This window comes from Cricetulus griseus (genome assembly GCF_003668045.3).
Source record: "Cricetulus griseus strain 17A/GY chromosome 1 unlocalized genomic scaffold, alternate assembly CriGri-PICRH-1.0 chr1_1, whole genome shotgun sequence".
NCBI classification, from domain to species: domain Eukaryota; kingdom Metazoa; phylum Chordata; class Mammalia; order Rodentia; family Cricetidae; genus Cricetulus; species Cricetulus griseus.
In genome coordinates this window covers 191,643,117-191,663,840 of record NW_023276807.1, presented here as the reverse complement: position 1 = coordinate 191,663,840, position 20,724 = coordinate 191,643,117, and the positions used below count along the sequence as shown (strand labels likewise).

Below are 20,724 nucleotides of genomic sequence, written 5' to 3'. Positions count from 1 at the left end.
GCTGCTGAGGGAGACACTTGATGTTTACCTCTGGCCAACATGTGTCTGTACAGGGGCATACATTCATGTACAAATGCGTATACCACACCACACACAGGCACATGGAAAAATAAAGTTAAATATGCCCAGTAAATCTTTTTTAACAACTTGGAAAGAAAAAAATGAAAAAAAATTCACAGTTTTAAAGAGTTTTCTTAGTATCTCCCTTACTTTAAGTAATATTTAGTTAGACAGAAATCTGGACTAGCAAATGTAAGAATTTAAATGGCCCACCTGACAGTATTTAGATGGAGACTTACTTTGCTACTTATGCATTTGATGTATAGTTATTTTCTTAATATATTTATATTGTGCTCTATAATGTATTATGTTTTTTACATAGCAAAAACTGCTTAGTGATGATTAAACATGCTAAAAATAACACTGTCATAGAGGGAATTGGCCTCTGTATGATCTCACTTCACTCATAGTGTGCTGAGTAGTAGTAGAACCTCAAACACACCCCTACCATAGCCTGAAAAATACTCTGCTGAGCTGTTGTGGAGATTAAGGCTCTGCGTGTAGAATTTCTATACATATGTGCTTAATATATGCCCTTTGTCAGTATAACTCAGCATTGGTATTTGAAATCCTCTAGTAACAAAAAGAAGACACTCACATGTTGATGCAGTAGTCTCCAAGTCTATGACTTGATTTGTTTACTGGACCTACATCTTTGCGGTTCAGTCTACTCTGCTTCAGTTCAGCTGTGGCTGGATCAACAGATCACTGACAGCATGCCTTTTCCTCAGACTCCCAGTCAATACCATTGACTGAAATTCACAGACCAAGTCCTGTAACATTTTGGCATGGTATTTGATGACATTTTAGTTTTCTACAATGTCACCAGCACTAAAGTGACACAGATAGTTGTCTTACTGTAAGGGAATTATTTAACTCATGAAAAAAGAACTTATTTCTAAGTATTTATGTAATTTTTAAGTAGTACAGTGAGCCTAAAAAGGTAATGATAATTTAATTATTTTATACCTAACCTGCAGATGCTACATTGTTGTATTTGGATATCTAGTATCGACTTAAATTTAGGGTTAGAGTGGTATTTTTTTCAGTAGTCTCTAATTTCTGCTGATAGTTCCATTAAAACTTCAAGTACCCATCAGTTTAGAAAGAAATGAGTTCTACATGAAATAGTTGAAAACACAGAGCAACAGTATATGAATGTAAACACATCAACATAAACACATAAACCTATACTCAAGGATAAATAAGCAACTCCAAAAGCCTGGATTGGCTTCAACTCCATTTAAATGAAAAGATGTGTGACTTGTGAATAAAATAGGTTTACTAAATGAAAGCTGAAAATATAATTACTTTGTATCATAAATACATCATGGATTTTCCCAGTGGTATTGTATTCAAGATCTGAGATGGCTCAGGTAGTTTTTGCCCATAAAATTCTGTGTAAGTGTTTAAACTAATAATGTTTAATTGAATAGAAACTTTGCCTGCCATTGACAATGGAATCCACATTGGGATTTAACTTATTAATAATGCATGACTGAAGCAAGCTATTTTTTACATAAAAAATTGTGAATTTTACGTACATAGCCATTTTAACACTTTTATATAGAGTTAAGATTTCAAGTATTTTAGAGTAAACATGTTTCTATACAGAAAACAGATTCTGTGAATTCTATTTCAAACTCTTAGAAATGACAAATGTTCATGTGTGAGGAAATCCTACTGATTTTAATGAGTTCATTAAACAATGCTAACCAGGTAAGGTATAATTACTAGTTGTAAGCACAATAATTAAGTCTATCCACCAATGTTAGTATCCAGGGATGGAGAAGAACCTGACTAGTATGGATTGCATTGTCTATCGAATGATTTTTGGAGGTTCAAGCTGTAGAGGTTAATTGACCTGTATCTTGAGGAATTTTCTGCGAAGACAGAGTCCAAAGTGCTATGACTTCTACTCCCTTCTGTTTTCTGATCAATGTCATGCTTCAGGAGACTTTTCCTAAAAAAAAAAAAAAAAAAAAAAAAAAAAAAAAAAAAAAAAAAGCATGTTAAAGTCATCATTTGCTCTCCTCAAGTTGAAGAAACAGGTGTCCTGTCACTAAAGGAGTCTCTCAGCCTAATACCAAATAATAGTTACTGTCATATTTCACCTTCTAGACCTCAATCTTGAGTCTCAAATTAATGTGTAGATATTTAACAAATATAATCTGTGAACACTGTTTACAAGTAGTATTTAGGACATTTAACTGTGCACAAAATTGGCAGGAGCACATTATAGACTCTAAAGCACTTGGAACATAATAGGCATTCTTTCAAAATTGGAACAGTAGAAATTGGTAATAGGCAACACTGTTTTGTGGTTCCTTTCACTTTTTCTCCAGGCTTGAATTTTCCTTTTTAGTAGGGACTCATATGTCCCTACTCCTAACCTCTATTTAAATTAGACACCAAATAGAAAGTTTAGGCTCATGATACTACCAAAGAATAGCTATAAATTCAATGATAAGATTTAATTAATCTTTTATTATTATCATCTTTGAAGTTCAGGTAATAAATTGTAGGCTTGGCCCAAAGTACTTCTGATTCATTGCTGGAGGCCAGCACTTCATGTATCATCCAAAGTGGACAGTTTTCTTTATTTCATGGGCATTTAACTCGAGAAAGGGAAAGGAACACAAACCTTAAATTTCTTATTCCAGCTATTCTTTTCAAGGAGCCAAAGTCAACACTTGTATTTCCCCAGAGCCTTTCACTTCTACTGTGGAATGTTTAGAAACTGAAATCTCTTCTTTTTGAAGAGCAGCGCGTATGTGCAAGCGCTGGGATTGCTGAGCTAATGCTGTTTCTCTGGGTCTCTCCTTCTTTCCCTGTCTGTGCTGCAATGCCTCCCCACCTTTGCAATGTAGCAAGCTGAGCAGTTGTTCAATCAGATGTACAACCCAGTAAGTCATCTCTGAAAGTTCCCGCTGTAACATATCAAAGCATGAGGATCCACTGAGCCCACGTGACAGTGTGCCACGTTGGGGATGTTTCTAAAACACTAATCAGTCTCTTCCCACTTCCACTCTGGCAAGAGAAATGATCTACACAAAGCCAATGTCATTTCTTTCAAAATTTAAAAATTGAGAGGCCAAGGAAATATGGTCATCTTTGACATTACCTTCTTCCTAATGTCAGCTCTCAGGCAACAAAACAAAACAAAACAAAACAAAACAAAACAAAACAAAACAAATCAGCTGAGAATGTAGGCTTATAGAATTGTTGGTGAGATCCTTCAAACTCAGGCTTCCCTGAGCCACGGGATAGCATTTGCAGAATAAGCAGCAGCTCACGTGTGTGCTGTATCTATGAACTCAATGTTAAGCTGGCTTTTGCTTTAAAATCTAGGCTGTGCTCTTAGGGATTGGTAATTACCTAACAATAATGTAGGGCTTGTAAAAGTTCAAAACATGTCATTTACCCTAGGACAGATCATAACATAATCTATTAGTAACAGATCATAGATAGCAATTCTGACTTTAAGTTAATGAAATCTGAAAAGCAGGTAACTAGTTCCAAATTAATAAAGTAGCTCATATGTCACCAGTAGCTTTTTATCTTAATGACATGTACATGTATATGAAATATTTATTGCTTTAGTTTTTTAGGAGGGAAAGAAGGAAGGAAGGAAGGAAGGAAGGAAGGAAGGAAGGAAGGAAGGAAGGAAGGAAGACTTTTCTGTTTTGTCAGCAGACTGGCTTACTAGGAGGCATATTAAATGACTGTAACTAGAATGCTTCACTTGCCAAGTGTGATCAACAATGCACTCTAATGATCTTCTATTTATAAATACCCATCACAGAAAAAAGAAATGCCATGCCTAAAGGAAGCAATTCAGTCAACACAGTTTTATTTGTTAAGCCATGCTCCACCAGCTTACATGGTGATGTGCAAGATGCCTGAATATATTTAATAGATTCTGCCTGGACCCTTTAGTTTACTCAACAAATACATTTGCAAACACAATCCTAATGCCCTGCTAGAACATTCCCTAGATAGATTTTAGCATAAGTAATAATAGGTAGGCTCAAGACAGTGGAGAGGTGAAGAAAGACACCCCCAAATCAGAGTATCTTGATGCTTGAAAACCACCCTGATAAAAGTGCGTGTTTTCTTGTGAATGTTTCTACAACCCAACCATAAAACTTTTTTTTCATAGTTACAAGTTAGGGACAAGAGGAAAGTCTAAATTTGTAGTGCTTTGTGTGTATGAACACAGAGGGATTGATGTGTTCCAAAGCTGGATAAAATGATCAGGACAGTAATTGGAGTTCACTAGCCCTTGTCAGAGTAGGTAGGATCAAAGAAGAAATGACTTAATGACATTGCAAAATTGACCATCCTCAACTTTCCCTTTCTCTTCTACCCAGGGCCAGGCCTTTGCTATTCCAAAGAAACTTTGCAGTCTTTTAAGTGACTAATTCAAAGCCTTAGACTGACATTCTTCCCCATGTTAATTAAACTAACCAAATGGTTTGGCATCCTGGGAATAAAGCCAGCTCTCCTTATTTTAACTTCCCCTGTCTGCAGATATTCTCAGGATGCAGTTCTTTTTTTTTTTTTTAATAGGGATGCAGCTTGATGGGTTTTTCTACCCTTAATAGTCTTAAAAACTGCCTGAGTTTCTCCTAGTTATAAAAGTAATATATGGCCATGGTATTGAAAAAGTAAAGAAGGATATAAGATAAGATAAAAAGAGGAAAAGGACAGCTCACTGCAGACGTAGCCAGGAGAAATGTGCGTATGTGTGCATGTTCCCTTGCTAGGCACCTATGTGTGCAGAATGTTACTCTTCTTTCTTTCTTCCTTTTCTTCTTCTGTCCATCTCCCTCCCTCCCTCCCTTCCTCCCTCCCTCCCTCCCTCCCTCCCCCTCCCCCCCTCCCTCCCTCCCTCTGTCCCCCTCCCTCCTCTCTTCCTTCTCCCCTTCTTTCTTCTTACATTATACTTTCTTTACACCAAGTTGTACCAAAATGTCTGTTCAGTTTTTATATCTTATGTTCTTACAATAAAACATTAGAATTCCCTCGTGGTTCTGTACTCTCTAGTCTATTACACTGATTTTGATTACACATATCCCTGTTTTCTTCAGTTCTACAAATAGAGCTGTGACAAATCCCCCCAGCACCCATCTATCCCTTCCATTTCCCCTCCCTCCTCCTCCACATCTACCCTTCTCTATCTTTCCTTCTCCCTCTCTTTTTTCCTCTTTCATAGAATAAAATTCTGGATTAGTATTCTTGGTCTTCAAGGCTATCTCAACAGTTCTTGCTCAGTTGTACTTCAGAGAGACTTCTCCCAGCAGTGATTAAATGTGACCTTGTGACTTTTTTTTAACCACACCCTGGCCCATACCACTGAGAACTGCCATTTTACATAACTTTAAAAAATCTTTAGATCATTTTTCTCCTCTTTAGTTACTAATGTGTTTTGGGTTTTAAAATATATTGTTAGCTCAGTACTTTTTCTATTGAAAACTAGTCCTTTGGCCATTTAAGCTCTTGTCCTTGATTTACTGGTTTGTTCATTGTCCATATGAGCTGTTTTCTGTTCTAAAAGCAGCTTTTTCTAATATTATTGACAATTTTGTTTAATTTTTAATAAAGATATAATTGTATTGGAGCTTTTGGCCAAAAGGAATTTTTAAAATTTCTTCATTTTTTTAGTCTTTGAAGTCATTCTCTGACTTCACTCACATGTATTAAAATTTTTCAATGCTAATTTTTATATCAGTGCAACTCTTATAATCTGTATTTTGATTAATATTGAGAGGTAAAGTATATTTTTTGGTGGGGGAGTTCGAGACAGGGTTTCTCTGTGACTTTGAAGGCTGTCCTGGAACTAGCTCTTGTAGACCAGTCTGGTCTCGAACTCACAGATATCTGCCTGCCTCTGCCTCCCAAATGCTGGGACTAAAGGTGTGCACCACCACCACCCAGCTTAAAGTATACTTTTTTAAATTAAAATTTCATTGCTTGTCAAGTGCTCTCTGACCTTGATGGCACTGTTTTATGTATTACACTCTTGTAGGGACAAAGGTCTCAGTTCCTGAGCAACAGTTCAGTTTCAGCTGTGTCTCTTGTTCTTGGGTCAGAATCTTAGCTCTTGTGACTTTGTGACATTTAAACATCTATTGGGACACATTCCAGGTTGTTTCTCCCTTTTTTTCTTCTGTCTTTTTTGGGAGTCCCTGGATTTTTACTTTTAATCTTCTAGGTGAATTTGGGGTGCATTTTTGTCAATTAAAAACCATGGTTGCTGGTGATTTTAATTTGAGTCATATTCATCCTATGTGATAATTTTAAGAGCCAATGATACATTTCTAATATCATTCCTTGTCATTCATAAACATGATCAAACTTTTTTATTTTTAGTGGTTTTCTACAGTAAAGTTTTGACATGTTTCTATGACAGACCTGGGGTATTTACTTTTCCACCTATTGTGAAACATATGCACATATATAATTTTTAAGCTGTTACAGCAACCAATACATTTCTCCTTTTATTTTCTAACCAGTTTTTGATATTCAGGAAGTTTTTGCTCTTGTGTGTTTATTTTGAATATGACCACCTTTACAATTCTGGTGAATTTACTATAGTCATTTTGGATGCACAGGAATGTTCTACATAAGCAGGGTGTAGTGTAGCATGCCTTTAATCCCAGCACTGGGAGGCAGAGGCAGGAGATTATCTGTGAGTTTGAGGCCAACATGCTCTACAAAGCAAGTTCCAGGATGGCTAGAGCTATGCAGAGAAACCCTGTCTTGAAAACCAGAAAAAGCACATACTACAGTTACTACAATGTCCATGTGTCTTTTCTCAGGGTGAATAAGGATTGGGCTTTGAAGTCTTTCTACAAATATGTTCTGGAATACAATAAAACATTTGCTTTCTTTTTTTCACATAGCTGGTTCATTCTGATAATAATGTGCTAATGTCACTTCATAGGAATTAAACTTTTCCATTTGAATCCTTACTGATTCTCCTAGTAAGAACCTTTCTTCAGTTAGTTGCCAGCCTCCAATCCCAGAGGAATTTATGCAGGTTAACTTCAACTGAACCCTTTTTTTTCTTGGTTTTCAATTCTAGACAACAAATAGTGCTTCTCATTGGTTTCATGTGCTATCTTGGTTATAGCTCCAGTGCCGTTGGAGATCACATCCAGAATTCTTTCATATATTTTAAAAGAATCTTTAGCCTTTATGGGCACATTGAGTGCTTTGTATCACGTTGCTATAGTACACTGAGGCCACCTTGCCACTGGCAGGAGTGCACTTGAAGCCCCTCTGATTTGCTCCAAGGATATTCCCCTAGCTAGTCACTATCCATTTGAAATCATCTCTGGTAAACACACTTTGTGCAGGACTCACGTTTTATTTAAAGACTTACAAAATTAACAAACAAACAAACAAACAACAGCAGCAAAACTCAGGCATTCGTTCATTATACACAGAGAAAACAACTCCTTAATGTTCAGGGAGACTCTCCTGTTCAGTATGGCCTTTCGGGACTGTGTGTTCCTAAAGACATGGTGTGCTGAGTCTAAATGTCTCCAAGGCCATTGTTTAGACATAGCAATTTCCCTTTTTAAAGTCTATTTCATAAAAACTATTTGATTTACTCTTAAACTAATATTTTATGCCATGGTAGAAAACTACAACTATTTACAACTAAGAGATAATTCAGGGAATTTAGATGGTACATGTGAACACATGCATGTACACAAATACATATCCAACAAATGATGCAGACTTTCAATGTCAAAAGAACTCAAATAATATTCCAAATGACATTATTTAAATTTACATGTTTTATTTCAGAATTTAATTCTCAATGTTGCTAATTTTCAGAAATTCCATATTTAAGAGGAATTATATTAATAATTTCATTTTAATTTGATAGGTCTTACAATGTATTAAGTATATAGTTTTTTATTTTTGCATGCATTTGGAGTATTTGTTTTTATTTATATGTATCATATTTGTTTCATCCATGAAAAGAAATTTTTGACATAGTTCTACTTTGATTGCAAATGTTCTAAATTTAGTTAGATTGAATTTTTAAAAGAATAATTTCCTTTAGAATGACAAACAAAAGATTCCAAAACATATCATTATTACTTTCAAAATATGTTACTTAGGGCCAATAATTATGTCTGATATTTACCCGTTTTTATTTAAAACAAAATTTAAGTTTTATATGTGATAGTTCTGTAAAACATAATGAGTCTATTTTGTTCATAATCTAGAATTATGTCAATGTCTAGAATAATTTATACCTCATCCTGCTATTAAGATATGAAAGGAATGTTGAAAACACTGTCTGTGGACACTGAGACAGCGGAGTGCTGTACCTGAGAATCATATTTTCACAGTGCATAAATTTAGCAAATTACTGCTGAAGTCTAGAAGCAGCAGGGAAGAAAAATCAACAGCTTTATTACCTAATAGTTGGCTTCTACTCTGTGGTTACAACTAATCATTGTTTTTGAGGGAAATAATTTTTATTAAAAATTGTTGGGGCCCATTTCAAAGGAAGTGTTATATAACATTATAAGTGAATGTCTCCTGCCTTGTGTCACAGCAGGGTTCTGGACTGAAGTTAGTGCTCTCCTTTTTAGACATCTGGAATTATGGACTAGTACCCTACTGAAAATAATCAGTGTCCATTTATAAGATTAAGTGCAAATAAGCTTGAGGTGTGTGAATATGATACTTGCCAGCTCCTAACTTTGGCGCTAAGCACACTTTTCCTACATTGAGACACATCAGTCAGCTAAAATCCTGTTTTGTTCCTGATACAGTATACAGTTCTGGTAACTTTCATTATGATATCTTCTAGTATCATGATGTACTGCTCATCCCCAGACATGACGAGCTGCCCTTTGTACTTTATCCAGGCCTTTAAAGTCAGTTTTCCTCAAAATGCTGCTGGTGGCCCACACCAGTGAGACTTCTAACTTTGTTATTATCATTTGTAGGGGAATTTCTATATATTTGGAAGTACAAGATACATAGTGTAGAGATCCCCAAATGTACAGGACTTGCATGTAAGGCTGACATTTCTGTCATGTTCTTTACCAATTTTCTGATTTTCTACAGTACACTTGAGAGTTAGTCCAAGGATTCAAGTAACATTTTGAGATGGAACTTGATACCCAGATTTGCCTTTAATGACCTCAAAAGTTTAATATCTATATTAAGAAATGAATGAATATCTAGAAACTGGAGGAATGTTCTTGTGAAAGTAATCTTGGCCATATTCCTGATAAACGAATTCTGGAAAATAGAACACCAGTCTGTATTTTCAAGAATTAGATTCCTGATTACTTAAGGTAGAAACAGAATAATGTGCCTCAAAGAAGGGAGTGGGCCAGTTCTCAGCTGGACAAGCTCTGGTTGAACCATCAGGTCCTCAAGAGGAAATGATTGCTGTCCATTTTCACTTAAGTCTTCAATACAGAAGAATAATGCCATTGCAGTAGTTTGTTACAATGGTGTGGTATTGAAATATAAATCCATTTGTCTTCTGCCTGAAATATCTAAACTATATTAGGCTCCATCTATTATCCACTTTAGCAGGTCAAGAGGTGCTAGTGTAGATGCAGCAACTTTTTTCATAATTTGAAAAAGCAACAACCTACCTATCTGTCCATTTTTAAAGGTGGTTATGGCCTTAGAACTTTGAAAGAAGAATTAGCTCTATAAATCCACTATTGTCCCATAGCTTTTGATGTTTAGCATCGGCCCCATGGCTGTGGGTCAGTTCAGCACATTCATTTTCTACTGACTAAAAAGTGCAGCCTGTCCTCTAAACAGTTGCAATTCATGTTGAGTAGAACTACTTAACTCTAATAACTCCTAGGAATTTTATGCAGACTTTTGCCTTTTGTACTTAGACTAGACTGGGGACTCCCAAATCTTTCTAGTTGTTAGGAACTATCATTGCCATTGCATGAACCCTAAGAAATGATCCAAGAAAGAGTTTCATCATGTCCTTAGACGAGTCTTTCTTAAGGCTTTCTGTTTATGTGAACATTTGATAATGCCATCTATTTCCATGTCTGTCAAAAAGCCCCTCCCAGAATTCTTTAGGGTCAAAGGTAGTCTGGCATAAATTCCTTTTTTTCTGAAATCAGTAGTCCTGTGTTAGAGATAGAGAGAAATGGATTTTAAATATTGGTAATAATGAAGTTGAATAGTCACTTACAAAGGAAGGATTACCAGCATTTCCAAGTTTTATCTAGTAGACTTAAGCCAGCTATGAACTTGCCAATAGGTTTTAATAATGTGACCTACCTTTAGCATTGCATGAAGTCACCAGTGGTACCTTCAAGAAACAGGGTTGTTGTTTTTTTCTAGATTTCTGTTTGTCTACAAATCCCACGAGTCCTTTATCCATACTTATTTGGCTGAAAAGAGTATAAACTTATCTAGTTTCACCCACTGTTAAAGACTGGTCTTGGAGTATCATCCTCAGGATCAAACAAAGGACATGAAAACCTACCAGGAACAGACTACATATGCTTCCTAAACCTCCAGAGAGACTTCTCTAATGACTGTGTTGATGAAAATTGAACAAACCTATTAAACTAGTTGCAACAAGTCTTATACCTGTGATTATTACAAAATAATAATCATAATAGAACATGAATATTATCTTCTAGATGTCATTTTCTAGTTTTTCACTGTCCTTAGGAAGTATGTTTGATTTGCCTGCTGACATAGGACATAGGGCAAATGAGATTTAGAACTAATGTCTTATGGCTACTAGTCATGTATTTGCTCATTAAAATCATCATCATAATAATAATCCCAATAATTTGAAATAAAATAATATAGACTATCATACATACCTGCTAACCTTTTGTCAATCTTAAACATAAGAGATGGGAAGGAATTTTAATCTAAAATATGTTTATTCATGTTTCTAGTTACTCAATGCTTAGTTCATTAATTGTTTTTTAATATCTTAATGGCATTTATTGGAGAGTTGAGAATGATACAAAAAGATTTTTAGTTGTCATTGGATACTGGTAAGTCAGTCTAACAATGGAAAGGGATAAATAAATTTTAGCTGTTTAAAAATGATGCGTTTCTGCTACAAAAGGATTTGAATTAATTTCATTACAGCTAGAAGTAAGTATATAGTTAGTTCATTTCAAACTGAAATTTTCTTTTCTAAATTATTAGAGCAGATGTTAAGCTATTTAAATATTTACCTTGTATAAAAATATAATTATTACAGGAATAAAATCCTAAAAGCACATTAATTCATGTTCCTTTATTACTAATATTTAAAAAGTACAACAATCTATTGCAAAGAGGCCCAGAATGCACACTAAATAATAATAAAAGGCTTTTGAGGTGTGTTGGTGAAAGGGAGTTACCAGTTTTTAATAGTATGTTGGACTGATGGATTTTTACAAGTTCTTTTTCATAATTGAGTTTATTTCTTAAGGAAATCTTAAAGAATATGAAAAATTATTTCCCCTTTATCCTCATGCTTAAATAATATGTTACATGCAAAAATATTATTTAAAATAATTTTGTCATGAGTAAGAAATTTATTTTATTTATACCGATTTTTGGATTTTTTTTACTAAATCATTGCAAAGACTGTCAACCTTCTAACAGTAGTATTAGTATTAATTTTTCTAACCATGCATGATCCATTTAACTCCACAGTAACTACAGCTTGCTTGCCTCATTTTTTCCCTGAATTTAAAAAAAGACTTGCATAAAAGCACAGTGGACAGTGTTCCACATAGCTGCAAAGTTTAATCAGTTGTTGATGTTTTATTACTCCACACACGGATTTTTTTGAGAACCATATGTGTATAACTTCTCTGAACTTTCTACGTTGAACATGCACCATTGTTAAACTACTTGTTTTCTCCCTGCCTGCTCTTTGATGAAGCCAATTAGGAATAAAGGGAAACAAGGGGTAGGCAAAACATTGCAGTGCAGTGTTCCTTCATCTGTCTGGGAATATTTCAGCCAAAAGTTTATTTTGGGAAAAATAAACTATAATGCATCCACATACACACATATACATGCACACAAAATTGCAAATACTTTGGCTGCAAATTATTCTACAGTGATGTTGCTTGTTCTTGACTATGTCTGTTGTGATGTGTACAGCTGCTATCTACTCATGCATGTGTTTGCAGAGTCTTGTCTGTGTGCTTGTTCATGATCTAGCTCATCTCCTCATGGGTTTAGGTTAAACCTATTCAAGTAAAAAAGAATTTATGGGTATGACTGTTAGCTAGAAAGCCCTTCCTTACTTCCAAACTACTTCTGTTGGTATTTCTCATTAGGGTGATATACTCAGTGCTCAGTCAACCAGTCTCCTAAATGCTACCTGGTTCTACATATGCCCTTCCTGGGCCTTGGAAACAATTTACCACTCTGCCTTTCAATTCTCTTGAGTTGGAAATGGAAGCATTTGATGTAAATTGCCTTGTGAGGAATAAGAACAAAGACAGCAGTCTCTTCCTTCACCTGTTCCCCACATTTTGGTGGAAAGGAAAAGTCAAAAGTAGCAAAATTTAACATAACAAAAATCAGTCATAGAAGAATCTACTCATGGAAAACTATCATATATTTTAAAATCAATATTATCAAGGTAGCTGAAATACATGGTTTTTTCCTCCAGTTTGCCTTCTCACTGACAGAATGCCCATAATTCTTGTTTGTTATTTTCTCTCCAAAGTTACTTTCTGGGCCATTGGTGACTACACTGTCTTTTGTTCTCAATCATTGTCTTAACTACATTCTTTAAAAATGTAATGTTGAAGGCGCATAATATTGAAGATGACTCCAGGATGAACCCCGAGTTTGCAGACCGACTAAAGCAGCTTGACAAGGAAGCATCTTACTATCGTGATGAGTGTGGCAAGGCTCAAGCAGAAGTGGACAGGTTGCTGGAAATCCTAAAGGAGGTGGAGAATGAAAAGAATGACAAAGACAAGAAGATTGCGGAACTTGAGAGGTATGCTCTGCATCCTGAGAGTTGTCAAAGGCGAGCAAATTCTGATGGTGTGGTGTACATTCTGAGTTGTGGTACAGTTGAAATGCACACTTTTACACTCATATCACAAATGTGAAGAATATAGCCTAATGGGCAAGGGATGATGTTGTGTTTCTGTGGAATAGCACAGAAGCACCTGGTTTATCTTCTGAAGGACTAAGTACCTTTTCAGTGTCTAGGAAAACAATGCCTGGCTTTCCTGAGGGTCATCTCTGATCCAGTACTTGTGCCAACAAAATTTGCAAAAATTTGGGCTTTGGCTATCTGAAACCTTAGTTCTTTCCTATTAAAGATGAACATTTGTGGTTTTGGTTTGTCATAAGCAAAAGAAAATATGGAGAAATATAGCTGGAATTTCTTCATTCAAGATAAGAGGAAGGGGGCCTCATGTCTTTTTGGATGTATTTTGGCACACCACAACAAATTCTTCTTTGAAATTTATCTTTTAAGAGGATCTTAGACTATTTGGGAAAATAAATGGAATTAAATATGCTTGATTAGGGTCTACATGATCAAAAATTCAGTGTAAAACAATGGATCTAAACCAGGCTTCCAGTGTTTTTAGGTTCTGAGATAAATCGTACCTGTATTAAATTAATGAGTAGTCTTGTCACTAAAGATAAGCTTATTGTTAATGCTCTTCCCTATACTTCTGTAAGAAGGAACTTTCTGAATACTCTGGCATAGCTCTTTATAACCGCCAAAGTCTTCTCATTGGTTCTGCAATAAGGTGGAATTTGTTTTCCCAGATTCAGTCCATATGGAAGAGATCAGCCAATTTTGAATAAATCAGTGAATGTTTGCCAGCTTGGACGGAGACACTTGTGAGGCACTAAAGGACTTCAAGACGTACAGAATAGTCTCTCTGGCCTTACAAGAATGATAATGGGCTTTTGCTAATGAAAGACCTGGGTTCAGATTTTACATCTGCTATGTGCCAGCAGTGTGGTCATGAGTCCTGTGAAAGCTGAATCTCTACAACCTACTAAAACGTATTCTGCTTAGTTTCCACCCAGTTTTTATATAAAGTGGGACACTAACCTCATTATAAAAAGCAGAATGCCAAAACAAATGAGTCCTCAGTATTCACTGATGGCATTGAATTGGCAGATTATCCACAGAATAATTTCAGCAATGTTTTCAATATTCTATTTGATTATCCAAACACCAAATTTATGAATAATTCTTTTAATAATCTTAGTCTTTTTGTTGATGCTTTATTAAGTTTGATTCAGTGTGACTAATTTTAGCACTTAAGGCAGAGTTCTTTTTTAATGTGATAACTGTGTAAATTTAAATCTACAAGAGTAGACTGGCAAGATGGCTTAGTAGATAAAGGTGTCTGCTGCTAAGTCCAGGATGGATTTCTGGGACCCACTTAAAGAAAAGTGGGACCCTTGCCCTCTGATTTTCAAACACATGCTCTGGCACATACATGTCTCTTCCCTAATACACATGAACACATGCATGCAAAAGAAAAATTTAAAGCATAATTAAAATTAAAAGGAATCTCCAAGGGCTTCATTTTAACCTCAAAGTGTGGGAATGTTCTTCCAGTCTGTTGTTTCTTAAAGATCTTGAACCACGGTTAATTTTAGATAGATCTACCTACACGGGTATTTTGGATTACATTTCAGCATCAGTTTTTCTGAAGAAAAAAAAAGCTAGTATGAGATGACAAAGAGTTTTTGACCATGTCTTCTTGTTACAAAACAAGACATTGAAAAGTTGAATGGCCTTCTGGTCACCAATCCGATGGTCAGAGACAAGCAGCTATAGGTCGGTTTGCAAACTTGTAGTCTACTTTTCTGAGAAGCAGTGATCTCAATGGACGATGTCCCAGACAACAACACCAATATTACAGTAATAGCAAATATATAGTCATAAAGTCTATATATTTCATGATCACTGTATGCTGGACACTCTGCTGAGCATTTAACCTGGAGTATCATATTTGACTTAATCTTACCCACAGAAACTATCATGGTCCCTATTTTACACATGAGGAATCATGAGTTATACATGTTCAGTAACTTCCCAAAGTTTATAGAGCTCAGAAGAATCATGATTAGAATTCAAGCCTAGGGTTAACCAATGAGCTGCTGAGAACAGTGCCTTCCACCAAGGCACAACATAGACAAACTGGTCCAGTAGCACTGAAGTCACTCAGGGAGCCAGAGGATCCTCCCTGAGCAGACCTTGCAGCCACATGAGCCCCACCTTTTCATTTTATTAGTTTCCATGAGAGGGAAAGTGATGCACTGCATGTTTAGAAGGCATTTTTTGTTTCTGCACTAAAGCAGTCCCTGAGAACTGTAATTGAAAATCGGGATCAGCTACTATAAACATTTACATATAAATGGCTTAATTATCGAGTTGGACAAACAGGTCTTAGTTGGTCTGTGTAGCCATTAAATCATCAAGAATATTCACAGTTTTATTTCTTCAATATGGAAAGCATTAGAGCCGCAGTGATTTTACAGGCATTTATCTTTATGTACTTTCTGCACATTTTCTTTATCTCTGCGTTTGCCTCTCCTTAAAGCTGATGCCTCCCAGGCACTGTAATTCATAAAACATGTGCTAGGGCTTGACTCTGTCCCAGGTCTCTGCCTGCCTGCATCTTGGGTCCAGCAGCAGAACACAGTCTGGGAAATGTCTGAGCCCCAGCCCAACCTGGGCCTCTCAGAGATGGGGGTGGAGATCCAGCGGGAACTATCCTGGGAAAAAGTGGGCCCAGCCTTGGCCTCTTTCTGAAGCATTATCTGCTGGGTTGCATGTGTATTCATCCTGCCAGAGCATCTTCCTCAACATTGTCAGGCAGTCCTCCTCACATCAGCTAGTATCTCTGTTTGCTGGCTGAAACTACAGAATTCATACCTCATAATGTTGAGAGCTAAAGATTTTTAGCATTATGACATATATCTCCATTTTGGAGTCATGGAGAGTGCTTGCAATTAAGTTTGTGATTTTGAAAACCAAAATATTGAACTTGAAATGAATTTGTGGTCTCTGGCTTGTAATGTGACCTACCAGAGCAAAGAGCTCTCTTTTTGAAGCAGCTCATGTTCTAAAAGGTTCCAGAACTTCTGTCACATGCAACAAAACAGTTGAGGTTAAGAATGACTCTGATGCCCTGACACAGGCCAGCTTCTCTCCAAGAGGGCAGGTTTTTTTTTTTTTTTTTCTTGTTCTGTTCATCTTATTTTCAAAAATTTCTCCACCATGGATATATTCTGCATAGCATACAGCTGGCATTCCCAGTGACTTTATCCCTTCATTTCTACAAGAATGCTGTTTCTCATCAGCCACTATAGATTCATCTCTTTAAGGTACATGGTATGGTACATTGATGTGTGTGTCCTGTGATGAATTCTTGTACTGAATGCTGATGTTCCAGCTGGAAGCTTCTGCCCCAGTTGTCGGCTGCTCTGGAGGTATTTGCCATAGAGACAATGGCCTGGAGCAAACCTGAGAGTTTGTCAAAATCAGGCTGATGTCTTTGTTCTGTTGTCATGTCAGCTGTTGTGTACACTACACAACTGAGCAGCTGACTGAACCTTGGAGATGGCAAAAAACATTGCTCCTCTGTGTTACTGCTCATCATAGTCTTCAGACTTTATTTAAAGTCTTAGTTAATCCTTGGTGCCTTGTGAAGGAGAGAGGTTAATTGAGTCTGTCAAGCAAGGCCTTCTGCCACTGGCCTTCTTGTATCCCACCCATGGGAAGGAATCAGTTAGGTGACCTTTAGCATAATTATTTTAAATCTGTTAGGGCTTTTCCTGGTGTTTGTTCAGAACTCAAATTGAGTCCTTAGCCACAACCCTCTAGACGATGGAGGGGAATGGGGGTCCCTAGAGGCCCCACTCAAAAGACATAACATCAGAACGGAAGACAAGGTACCGCTTAATTATCTGGACTGAGGGCTAATGCCATCAGACATTTGGACATTGAGAAATGATTTTTGGTGCATAACAGAACCTTATCTAATGTTGAGAAAGAAGCTATTATTTTCCCTTCTGATTTTCTCAATAATGTGCTGACACACTAGTCCTTGAAGCCTTTCAGGGCTCCTTTTGAAACAAAAACTTAAACTTTGTTATTATTTCTAGAGTATGATAGTATATTCTAAAAGCCTCACAGTACAGAGGAGAAATCTGGTAGTTCTACATTTTTTTTCCTCTGAGTAATTTTGTTTACTACTACATTTGAAGAAATGTTTTAAAATTATTTGGGGGATTTATTTGTTTTTATTTTATGTGTATGGGTGTCTTGCTCGCTCATATGTGTATGTACCACATACACACCTGGTACTCGGGGAGACCAGAAGAGGGCATCAGATCTCCTGGAATTGTAGTAACCAATGGTTGTGAGCCTCCACGTGGGTGCTGGGAATTGAACCCATGTCCTCAGGAAGAGCAGCCAATACTCTTAATCACAGACCCATCTCTCCAGCCCAAAGAATTTCTTTAAAACAAGTAGCAAGTGACTAAATACCACAGAATGACTCCGTGAAAGGGCTTCCAAACTAGAGACCCTTAGGGAAGGCTTCTCTATCTTAAATATGTGCTATCTGTTCCAGCTAAGGATTTTCTACTGTTTGGCCAAGGTCCTCAGCTTAATTACCTAGGATTTAGAAGGATTAGGAACAGCAGCTGCACCCTGTTGCCACAGTCCCCATGATGGCCATGACCTGACTTGGATACATGGTCCATGTATGATCCTGAAACACCCAACCTGAGGATCTGGACTATGAAGCTTACTAAAGCAACACTCTCACCATGTGTACACTTTCAGATTTTTCTCTTTGATTTTTATCATTGTAGTCTGTAGCAGGCTTTCTCAGATCAACAGCCCCCAAATCATGACACGGAGACTTATTATTAATTATGAATGCTTGGTCTTATCTTATGTTCATTACACTATGTCTTACAACTTAATTTAACCAGTTTCTGCTCATCTATGTTTTGCCTAGGGACTTTTTACCTTTCTTTCATTCTGTAAGCCCTACTTTCCTGCTTCCTCCATGTCTGCTGGCTGGTAGCTGCCTGGCTGGTCCCTGGTGTCTCCCACTTTTTCTCCCTCATTCTCTCTTCTCTTGATCCTAGATCCCCTTCCTACTTATTCTTTCTGCCTGCTGGCCCCCACCTATCCCTCTGCCGCCTAGCTATTGGCCACTCAGATTTTTATTAGACCAATCAGGTGCCTTAGGCAGGCAAGATAAAACAAATGCAATACATTTTACATATTTAAACAAATGCAGCAAAAACAAATGCAACACATCTTTACACAGTTAAACAAATTGAGCATAAATAAATGCAGCAAACCTTTACATAGTTAAAGTAACGGTCCACAGCATAAACAAATGTAACACATCTTTATGTAGTTGAAGTAATATTCTACAACAGTAGTCAACATTATTTTCATTTGAAATGTGCTAGGTTATACTTTATCATAAGGATTTGTTTTTCCTTCATCTTTAAAACTACATCACAAGTGGCAGGGAGCCTGGGAGCAGATAGCTGGACAGGTGTTGCCTTTGTGTATCCACAGTAGTTTCCAAAGGGCATTTGAAAGGTTAACAAAATAAACATCTACTACATGCTCCTCTCATAGCATGGAGATGATCACAGCTTTCTTCCCATTACTACTGTTCTGACCTGTTAGAAGGCCATGTTAGAAGTCTCCTGCAAATAAGTTAACAAGCAGCTGGGTATTCTTAGTGGCAAAGTTGGAACCTTGTTTTCTCAATGGAGAGGAATTAATCTTTGCTTTGGAAGTTTTGTTGTTCCTGTGGGGAGGCTGATTGATAGGAGGCACCCCATCACCAATCTTCCTCACAGGGCCTTTGCACACTGCTAGATACAGCACCCTGTAAGCATTTGACTGAGAATTTTTGAGCCAAAATCCAAATTTCTCAGCTCCTTTGGGTTTCAGGAGTGAAGGAAAATGCCTCTCAGGATGTAACCATTCAAGGGCACTGTTCAAATAAGTTTTTTTTTTTTGTGTGTGTGTGACATCACAGCTTTACTGCCAGACCCTACTGATTTCAGTTTTGTTTTATCACATAATGAAAACTTATGGGCAGACAGGTATGTAGGAACTTTCTCTGTAAATATTTCTTTAAAAAAAAAAAAGAATAAAACATGGCCACTGTGCTGAGATGGGAACAGCCCTCGGTTCCCATCTGAGCTGGTGTGATTGTGTGTATGAGAACAGATTATGGTGTGAGTCCAGGGCTTTGGGGGGGTTATATCAGATAAAAGTTGCTTTATTATCCTTCACTTGGTTATAAAACCTGCTAATGTACCATCTGTTGGCTGTATGTTTAAAACTAATGGCTCTCCTTCCTTTTATTCTCTTTTGCTACCCTTTCCTTTCTGCTTGTCTCCAAATCGCTGCTCTCACCCTTGCTCCAATCAGCTTGACTCTCAGGTCAGTACTTTCAGTTTTCCTCTACCTGCCTCCCTCCTGGGCTCAGCTCACTGCTTGCATTTGTTTAGTGAGAGAGATCATTGTAATATTTCTCCAAAATAGGCTGCATGATGACACAATGTGGAGCTGGGGAAATAAACAATGCAAGCTGCTAAGTGCAACTGGGAGTGAGCTCCTCCCTTGCAACAGGTGGCATCACAACGAATGGAACAGCTCAAATCAAACCTTTTGAACCCTATGCTAAATAAATCAGTCTTTTGAAAGATCTATAGGACTCCTTTAAAGTCAGTTTTGAAACTATTGGTATGCTAGTTACATAGTGTAATACATTTTACTTCCTGTCATTATTTTAGTTTTGACTTGTTAGTTTAATTTTTATTGACTGGACATTATATTTTAATTACTCAGGGCAAAGGATGTAGAAACGAGTGTAAAACTGGATTCATTGTTGACTTGCACCCGAAGATTAATTAGAAAAGGGGACACTGTGTTTGAAAAATCTATCCCAGCCTTGGATTCTTCTACTGTTGGGGGTCCAAGTCAATAATTTTCCCTTTCTCAAATCAAGGAATATTTTTTTCTTTTAGAAATACATGGTAATTTAATGAAGTTAATAGTGAAATATTTAATCTAGCAGTGATTTCTTTATCATTCAAATAATGATTTTAATAAAGAATACTCATGGTGTGATTTGGGGCTATGTAGACTTCAGAAACATAAAATGAAATGAAAAGACCAACCCTCAGTTTGTAGTTGGTATAGTTACTCTTTTGAGAGACAAGCCTTATCTAGTTTTTACTTTTATGCAGGCTCTTCACTCTACTCTCTTCTGTCCCCTAAGCCACCAGCCCAGTGCCTTTTCACCAGCAGCAAATCATTTCAAAATGAGGCCTCCTGCTCACATATCAGTTTTGTCTCACCACCAGCTCCCAGCCCTGGTGGCTCTCAGGCCCTGAATATTCTCTGTGATTCTTGGGTACCACACTGTGGAAGCCACAAGAGCTGCCTGAACTTCATCAAAACCACACAAAACTCTAGGCTTAAAAGCTTCATTTCAGAGCTCCAGTCAGATCCCACAGCAGACGTATGGCAGTGTGCTCTCCAAAGATCCAGTGGCTCCTCGAATACCCTGGCATATAACCCGAAGTGGAACAGATCAATGTACCTGTTTGCAGAATTACCAATTTTACAAT

General features: G+C 37.0%; 1 protein-coding gene across 1 annotated transcript in view; it reads left to right on the top strand.

The window, feature by feature from the left end:
- Positions 1 to 20,724, top strand: part of Erc2 (ELKS/RAB6-interacting/CAST family member 2) — a 673,320-nt gene that overhangs the window by 383,543 nt on the left and 269,053 nt on the right. The window contains exons 11-13 of the mRNA XM_035453246.1: positions 2,931 to 2,966; positions 12,864 to 13,057; positions 19,520 to 19,531. Coding sequence (XP_035309137.1) covers positions 2,931 to 2,966; positions 12,864 to 13,057; positions 19,520 to 19,531 — 242 coding nt within the window. The remainder of the gene's footprint in view (positions 1 to 2,930; positions 2,967 to 12,863; positions 13,058 to 19,519; positions 19,532 to 20,724) is intronic.